The sequence below is a fragment of the Mytilus californianus genome, unplaced genomic scaffold (assembly GCF_021869535.1).
Source record: "Mytilus californianus isolate M0D057914Y unplaced genomic scaffold, xbMytCali1.0.p SCAF_4, whole genome shotgun sequence".
Taxonomy (NCBI): Eukaryota; Metazoa; Mollusca; class Bivalvia; order Mytilida; family Mytilidae; genus Mytilus; species Mytilus californianus.
In genome coordinates, this window is record NW_026262690.1 from 13,238,391 (window position 1) to 13,247,767 (window position 9,377).

General features: G+C 32.2%; 1 protein-coding gene across 1 annotated transcript; it reads right to left on the reverse strand.

Annotated features, from left to right (window-relative positions):
• LOC127699229 (uncharacterized) lies at nt 1-9,377 on the reverse strand. The gene is made up of 8 exons (XM_052202984.1): nt 8,736-9,377; nt 7,825-8,268; nt 7,039-7,201; nt 6,260-6,463; nt 5,552-5,949; nt 5,039-5,293; nt 4,638-4,736; nt 1-2,491 (listed from the first exon to the last, which is right to left on the reverse strand). The coding sequence occupies exons 1-8, from the start codon at nt 9,336-9,338 to the stop codon at nt 1,406-1,408; spliced, it is 3,252 nt and encodes a 1,083-aa protein (XP_052058944.1). The 5' UTR covers nt 9,339-9,377; the 3' UTR covers nt 1-1,405.

Sequence of the window (9,377 nt, forward strand, 5' to 3'; positions counted from 1 at the left end):
GATAACTGGGCAAAACAAATAGATAATATTTACATACATGCATGGACGGTATCAGATTATGAACATATAATAATACAACATTTATAATATATCATGCATTAATTAATGATGATCTTATGCTGGCTTTACTTATTACTATCAAAAAATTATATAGTTGAACAATCAACCAGAAGAAAACGCTACAGTTCAAATTCGTATCTAACAGAAACTGAACCACCATTGCACTATACACATAAAAAGATAGACGGCAAACAAAATTATTAACAACTTTTCTTACATTGCAAAACCTCATATTACCTTCAAACAAATTCAGAACTCCTGTTTATTAAAACAAAAAGATAAATCAATATTGCATTGCACTTACTAATTTTAATACTAAAACAAAATCACAAATCACAATATTGATGTTCACTATACTCATTTATACAATAACAAAAAACAATTATCAATATTGCATTGCACCAAGTCATGATCACTTGAAACAAAATCAAGAATATTAATCACAATATTGATTTGCACTAACTCATTTCAACACTTAACAAAATCAATAATCACAATATAGATTTGCACTAACTAATTTTAACACTAAACAAAAATATTAACCAATATTGCATTTCGCTTACTCATCTTAACACTTAAAAAATTCAAATAATAACAATATAGTATTGATATGCACTAACTCATGCTTACTTTAGATCAATATTGCATTTCACTAAATCATGTTGACATAAAAAAACAAAGAATCACTGTATTGCATTGCACTAACTCATTTTTGCTGTAATAAAAAACAATGATCAATATTGCATTGCACCAAGTCATGATCACTTGAAACAAAATCCAGAATCACAATATTGCATTGCACTAACTCATTTCATCACAAAAAAAATTCAAGTAATCACAATATTTATTTGCACTGACTCCTATTAACATATAACAAAACCCAAGAAATCACAATAATGCATTGCACTAACTCATTTCATCACAAAAAAAATTCAAGTAATCACAATATTTATTTGCACTGACTCATGTTAACATATAACAAAACCCAAGAAATCACAATAATGCATTGCACTAACTCATTTCATCACAAAAAAAATTCAAGTAATCACAATATTTATTTGCACTGACTCATGTTAACATATAACAAAACCCAAGAAATCACAATAATGCATTGCACTAACTCATTTCATCACAAAAAAAATTCAAGTAATCACAATATTTATTTGCACTGACTCATATTAACATATAACAAAACCCAAGAAATCACAATAATGCATTGCACTAACTCATTTCATCACAAAAAAAATTCAAGTAATCACAATATTTATTTGCACTAACTCATGTTAACATATAACAAAACCCAAAAAATCACAACTATTGCACTAGGGAAAAGTCCTGGTTCAGTTTAAACAGTATAAGACCTTGTTCTCTGAATGATGGCATACTGCTCCTTCTTTCCAGTCAACCACTTATACAACTTGTTTCCATTCAACTTGCCTAAAGTTTCAAATTCAATGTTGTCAAACGAGCGAAAGTAGCGACCAGGATTTCTGTCAAACAGATTTTCGTCTTTCAACTGGTTAACAAACATATCAATGTCCTTCTTAAGTGATGGCTTCCAGTTGGATGGTTTTCCAAAGTACTGGTCTAGTCCTTTAGAATAGCAATCTAAGATGTGGTTGCATCCCTGCAAACTACGACCAATACGTTGAATAGACGATGATGTCATATTTCCGTGCAAAGAGTCTAGTGCATCTTTAGCACGCATATTCATGAACTCCAGGGCTTGGTCACCAGGAACGTTTCCACCTTGAGTACCATGAATACTAACAGATCTATTGTGCTTCATCTCAAAAGCTAGTCTTGGAGGAAGTAGGGCCATTAGTTGTGCCTGCAGTTTGAAAGCTAGCTGACAGTACTTTGTATGATTTGTCATGGAAAATTTTAGCATGTCAAACCTCCACATTCTTATAAGGCGATCTCCATCGTTCTCCTTGGAAGCATCGTCTCGATTCCAGTCCATCAAGCCCTCTCTTAAAACATTACAGGCATAATTGAACTTAAAATCCTCCTTTTTTGAGCTGGAGTTTGTGGTATCTGAATTACTGGAACTTGTGTTGCCAGCAGGAATTCCTTCGGACAGATGTTGAAAATGTTTATACTGGCAGGTATCTCTGTGCTTTTGTCGGCACCTTCCATCTATGGCAAATGTTTTTGGACAGCCAGGGTATCCACATTTTATTCTGTTGTCATTTTCCTGCTGATCTTTTCCAAGCTGATCAAACTTAAACTCTTTGGTTGCAACAAACTGGGTAACAATGTCATTGGCAAGCTTATCCAGAAAAGATTTCTTTTCTATATCGTCTTTTCCAACTTTCCTCTCAAAGTCATCTAATGATGTTAGCCCAAGAATCTGCATTGCTGCTAACAGAATGTGACCTTTGGTTACAAACCTTAAAAACTCACGGCAATCATTGACCGCATTCTTCACCTACAAATAATAAAAAAAAAAATAAAATGATGCAATGATTGTTATTTCAGATATATTGTTTAGTGAAGAATAGCTATATACATGTACATGAAGATACAGTGCTTTTTAGGAGGAAAATTAAGAGTGACCCATTTCTTGAAATATGCATGAAATATTTGCCGTCATTAAGCAATAATCTAGACTGTTAAGAAAGGCTGTATGATACCTTCCTTTTGATTTTTTTTTGTCACCATATATATGTTGTAGGAGTGTTTTAAAGTACTCTCTCAAGCATTCTCACTTTTTTTCTGTTATTTCTGTCAGTTGCATAGCAAAACTTTATTTCTTAAAGCATGCCAATTAGTCGATATTCCATTATATTCAGGCACATTGCAGTACTTCAGAGCTCCAGATAAGAATTCACAAATTGGGGTTTTTACCCACCATTTTTTTATGTAATTGAGTGATAAAGTTTTTTAATTGCATTATGAATTCCAGTTCACCCCTCAAGCAAATATCAAATTGGGTTTTTCACCACCAAGCTCCTTAATGTATTTGGTTTTTTCATAAACACAATATGGAATATTTAGGCATTTTATAATCAACCCCAGATGTGTTTCCATCTTAAATGTGTTTCTTTCTTTGTAGAATATGTGCTAGCTGTTTTATTTGGTTTATTCACTGACGAGCAATTGTACATTTAATTTGTGTCCCGTTTCAAACGTTCTGTCAGTTTTGTATTTTCTCAAAACTTATGTAAACTGCAGCTGGTGTCACTAGTTGGACAGGAACTAATTGTCTTTCTAGATCCCATATGATCACCCTATAGTTTAATTATAGTTGGAATAGGTGTGGCTAAGTGTTCAGATTTTTGTGTAATATATGTGAAATTTAGGTGCTGTAAGAAAGTTTTGCCAGTCCTTTCACCTATTTGCCAGATCTACTTTTTAATAAAAATAAAACGTAGTTTCCAGATTTAAGATATACCTCAAAACCTTGAGGTTTATAGGGTGGTTTATAATGACGGAGACCACATTCAACTTAAATTTACAAATAATTCTGCAACATCAAGTAAATAAATGACAATGTTATACTGCACTTGCCAATAAGACAACTATCTAGAACAATTAGACCAAAACAAAGAAAGTGTCAAGCTGCATTGACGTAAAAAACGGATATGTGTATTCACTCATCAACTAAAATGAAAAAAAAAATATATAAACTGGTTTCGTTTAATTCAATTTACATAAATCTGGGTTAAGTTGTCCCTTATCAGAACTTTTGGTTTCCGATGCTTTCAAACTACATATCATGTCATAATTGATTTGGCCTTTCACTTTTTCCAACTGATTTCGTTTTTGACGGAACCCCGTGTTTATCGCTCTAGCAATGTTCTCGTTATGGAACGCAAACACGCCCGTGCGTTCAATGGCCGCTTCCTAAAATCACTAGCTTAGTCTTGTTATCATCATAACTTTCCCTCAGCAATCAAAAATTAAGAAGCCGAAAACATGCTTCTATTCAATATTTTTACCGGACATTTACTTTCATTTTAATTCATTGTATGTTATGATAAATCCCGAGCAATTCGAAAAAATATGACAGCATGTCACACGCTAATTGGATAAACGCAGAGAAGATCGAAATGTTTTCATAGACACGTGTACATTTTGAGCAACGGAAAATTCCAACAGGGACCCATTACAGCTACTTGATGCAGGGCTCTATTTTTAGAACGAAAGGACATTTCCAATTATAAATATTATAAAAATAGATTTACGCGACGACTGTAATCAAGTAAGGGTAAATAACGCAAACGATAGCGAATAAAAGCGTTAAGAACCCATGTTTTTGGCATATAATTGAGTTTTCCTTTGAATTAATTGGGCTATTGAACCCTGCAATGGGCAATTGCATTGGGTTTTTAATTATTTTTATTGCGTGATCACGCAAATACGCAGCTTATCTGGAGCTCTGGTTACACTTTGTATGTCATGGTATTGATAAAGAAAACTACAGAATGTGAAAATTTTCTTTTAAGTAATTTCACATTGGCAAAAATGAATATGGACTAACTATTTGTGATTGGATATTAAGCAGATATCAATCATTCAGGTTTATCAACAGAATTAAAAATTATGACACACTGATTAATTGGTGTACAAACCTCTGAATTAACGCCACGTCTGTCGAACTGATTCCTCAGCTGAAACAGAGTTCCCTTTTCACCTGATGAAGATCCTTTATACAAAAGGTTGTATGATTCCTGAAAAAGAATAATCATGTCATATTGCAAGTTTCTGAAAAAACCAAACACATGTATATAACTTGTTTTACTTTATTATGTAAAATATCTCTTAAATAATTAAATGGTATTTCATACATGTACCTATTATTTAGCAATTACAATACACTGCCTTTTTATTAAGTTCATAAATGTAGATGGAAATTACAATTAAAACATAAAAAATTTTCTTGTTGAAAGCACATCTCTTTACGTTTTTATTATTAATGTCATGAAATTTTCAAATACTTGTAATACAATTTCATAGTTTTACATGCACCCACCTGTAAAGATATAACATGCCCGTGCCAATCCTCACTTTTCCAAATAAAGCCATCCAACCTATCTTCAGCTGTGATAGCATCAAGCCTTGCACGACTGGCTGCCTCTCCCCTCTCAACACTAAGAGCGTCACCACCAAGTAAAATAGGCATCATTTTACCATCTTTTGTTCTTGGTACATATTGCTGAAGATGCTCAACCACTTGTATCATCTGCTCTGTTATGTTTTCATCTTTTTCTAGTATACCTAAGGGAATCTGAAATGAAATTAGGTCAAATATGTAATAAAAGATGTGTTATCGATATATTACAAATTTAAAAGAAATGTCAGTAGTAAAAATCAAATTGAATTTAAAACACTGAAGCAGATATAAACAAGCATGTGTGAAATTAAATTACATATATATATTCATTTTAAGTTTGTTTTTTTTTCCGTATAATCATACATCATACCGTTAATAATTAATATCCTTTATTTTAATGCATACATATATATTTGTACTTTAATTACTTACAACATTACTCTTTTTGGCTGACAACTCTGAATATGGGTGCTGTATGTGGAACTCAACTAAATCTTGGCTATCTTTAAGTGTAGGTACAAATTCAACTAATGCTCTTTTGATCAATATTCTGAAATTGGAATGCAAAGCTTCATAGTCTTCATGATTTGGTATAAAGGCTTCATTGTGAATAGACAAAATGTCTGCTTGGGGATGGAGAGCGTCTTTGGTGATGTCCGTAATTCTATGTTGAACTGCTATTGAATGGACAAGATTGTGAGTTTTGTTACTGGTTTCAAGTGTTTTATGTCTAGTCTTCTGTCGACAATTTAAGTTGTCCATAACTATTTCAAAGGAGGTGTTTCCAGAAATTGCTTCATCTGCAGTTGTAGTAAATGGTGAATCCATATCTGAAAAAAATTAGTTGTTTTATATTTTTCAACTCCATATTATTATAAATGACATGTCATAAAAATGACAATATAGATTCAATAGTTTATGTACCTTCTATGTCATTTGTCTGGAATTTTATTTAATGTCTTCTCTGTAATGTAATTAGTAATATAAAAATTTAGTCATATAGATATTTATCAATCACTGAAGAAGAAAAAACACTTGCCAATTCACTTACAGCTGTTAAGAATATATTGATAAAGATCAATTTGTAGAAATTCAAAATACATACAAAATAAACAGGTGGAAAAAATCCAAATATCATACCTGGACTAGTGTTGTCCTGGAGTATATAATTTCCTGGAGTTTTCTGTAAGGATGTATCCATTTGTACGTCGCTGTCAGAAGCTGCAGAGGTTGAAATTGGTTCGGCTATGTAGATAACTGGTGATTCCTCACTGCATGTAAATGGTGTACTTGGAGTCACTAGCTCGTTGTCTCTTTCAACTGTTTGTGCATAACAGTGATCACCTGCAAAGTGATAAAAAGTGTAATATGTTTAAAAAATCTAAAGTGAATGTCTGTAACTGACTTTAAAATACTTAGTCTTTTAGTCAAAAATTAATGCAAGCATGCGTTATTTACTATTGTGAATCACTGATTAGTGGCATAAATACAAGTAGATGTAAGAAGATGTGGTATGAGTGCCAATGAGACAACTCTCCATCCAAGTCAAAATTTATATAAGTAAACCATTATGGGTCACAGTACGGATCGATTTAATGCTCATTGCTAATCATTACATAAAAACATAGCAAAAATTTCTGAATAAACTTTTAACCCATCTTTTTTTATGGAAATACTGTTAACTTGCCAAACTTCTTTTAGCAAATTTAAATAACTGACAGATTGAAGTAAAAAAAAAAAAATCAGTACACATATGATTTCTATAACAATATGTAAAAATAATGAACATACTGAATTAAAAAGATACATCAATTTCAACAAAAATGTATCTCATGCTTCTTGTGACTTATTAGAAATTCAAAGTATTCATATTCATAATGACGAATGACTAGAAGCATTTTTAATGTTTGAATGCTTACTTGATGATATGTCTGTACTGCTAGTGTCCTGATTGTGTTGTTCAGAAACTGCCTTTGCCCAGTTCTTAACAGGGATATCAAAGGATTCACATATCTGATCTATCCGACTTAGTGTTGACTTGTAAGAGGTGGAAAAGCCTGCTCTGTTAAACGTACTGTACACCTATAGAAAACAACACAATATTTAGTTACATTAGATATTTAAAAAATTAAAACTGTTGAGTTAATTCATCCTAGATCCATTTTAACAAGAATGCATCTACATACATGTATATGAATATATTTGTTGGGAGTTTTTAAGTTGAATTACCAAGGGCAATAATGTAAAATGCAGCTGCTAGCTGTTAATATGATACTTTAAATGGTATGGGTTTGTCTCATTGTTGGAGGCTGTATGGTTACCTACCATTGCTCACATCCCCTTCATTTGAACTTTCAATGACAAGTGATATTGTTCATTGTTATGGGTAAATTAATCATACAACAAATTGAACATCTCCTTATTTCTATAACAAAACAATAATATACATGTACGTACATTTATATATAGGGTCTCACAATTGAAAGTAATTATTATAAATGTACAGTTGTCTCATTGGCAATCATACCACATCTTCTTTTTTATAATTACACCTTTAAATTTTTTCCAAACTTCATTCATGTATTATTATTATTGTACATGTATATAAATGAAACTGTTATTTAAATTTGGTCAAATGTTGAATATATAGATATATATTTAATATGTATACATGTATGATGTACACTAATAAAAAAAATAATTACCCTTGTCCTAACATGTCCTCTAAACATAAATACACTATTTATGGACTGGACAGCATTCATCTGATGGTTTCTGTTGAACAGTAAAATTGCCATACTGGAAACCACTCTTGGCGTTTCTTTTTTCTTTTTAAAGCTGCCAGCAACTATCTTAAGGATTTCAAGTGTTAGTGGACAGTTTCTTTCCAACTCTTTATTGGCTGACTTCCATGAAAATCGTGAAATGTTGCTTCCCCTGAAAGTTGATTCTTTGTTTTTACACAATGCCTGCACCTCTTGTGAAATATTCTTCATGACAGTATTGACAAGTTCTTTTTTTGCATCTTCTATCGTCAACAGATGATTTAGTGCAGTTTTGTATTGCTTTTGAACAATGGAACGACATGCTAATTTCCCGGGTCCTTTCAAGTCTGTTTTTCTTGAACTGCCCTTAAACTGTAAATGTACCTGAAATTGAAACACAAATATAAACATTGATTCATATATAAAATGTACACTACATTAATCAGAAACATGCGCAATCATAAATCTGTATGCATATGTGAAATCAATGAATCATGGAAGGGACATACATGTATAAACAAAATGTACATGTACAAAAATTGTTGAAGCTAGCCTGCATAGTGAATTCAATATAAAATGTACACTCATGTTAGTCTGTGTAATTTTTTGCATTCCATGCAATTGCCTCAAATTCATTCTTTCAAAGGGAAAATATATATATATTATATATAGATTACAGACATACTGTTCATTTTCATTTTTAACAACAGATTTTAACACACGTGTGCATTGTACAATACTAGTATATATATACATGGATGGAGAGTTGTCTCATTGGCACTCATACCACATCTTCTTATATCTATGGATTAACAAATACAATATTGGATTATTTTATTCAGGAGTCTTACCTTAACTTTAGGACCAGGTGACTGTGTAACTTGTGGTGTTGGTTTCTCATCTTGAGGTTTGCATGTAGATGTAAACTGGAGCCTCCTCCTATTCTTCTTTGGGGTCTTTGTTGATGCTTTTGTTTTTGCTTTTGGTGTACAACCAGACTTTGATGGAGTGAAAATATTTCGTTGCCTCTTCCTTGCTGTTGAACCTAAACATGCTAAAGCTGGGGTTAGAGATGGAAGTGGTGGTTCTGTATCTACATGTATCTGATCATCAGCATCACATTCTTCTCTACTGACCGACAAATTTGTTCTCAAATTGATAAAACTTGTTGATGTGGATGTTTTTAATTTTTCACATAAGTTTCTACATTTGTTTAAACTCACATAAGTGGCTTTCAAACTGTTAAAACACTGACTGCAAACGAAAAAACTTGTGTCATCATATCCGATTGCATTCCTGAGCTTCACCTCGTCTACTTCGTAACAGAAGGCTAATGTTTTAATGAGATCAACGTCTTTATGTTGTTTTCCTACACTTCTTCTTCGTTCCTCTTTAAGATTTTCTACATTGAAAACATGCGTACAATGTACACAACACGTGTCTGAATGCTCCATTGATCATGTTAGTAAATATTCTTTTCGCTCCGCCTTTTT

Excerpts from the sequence above, each read along its gene's own strand:
- LOC127699229 (XM_052202984.1), bottom strand. The coding sequence starts at position 9,338 with ATGGAGCATTCAGACACGTGTTGTGTACATTGTACGCATGTTTTCAAT. Across the intron at positions 4,737-5,038 it reads GGCATGTTATATCTTTACAG|GAATCATACAACCTTTTGTA; the intron begins GTGGGTGCATGT and ends ATTCTTTTTCAG. Across the intron at positions 2,492-4,637 it reads GACGTGGCGTTAATTCAGAG|GTGAAGAATGCGGTCAATGA; the intron begins GTTTGTACACCA and ends TATTATTTGTAG.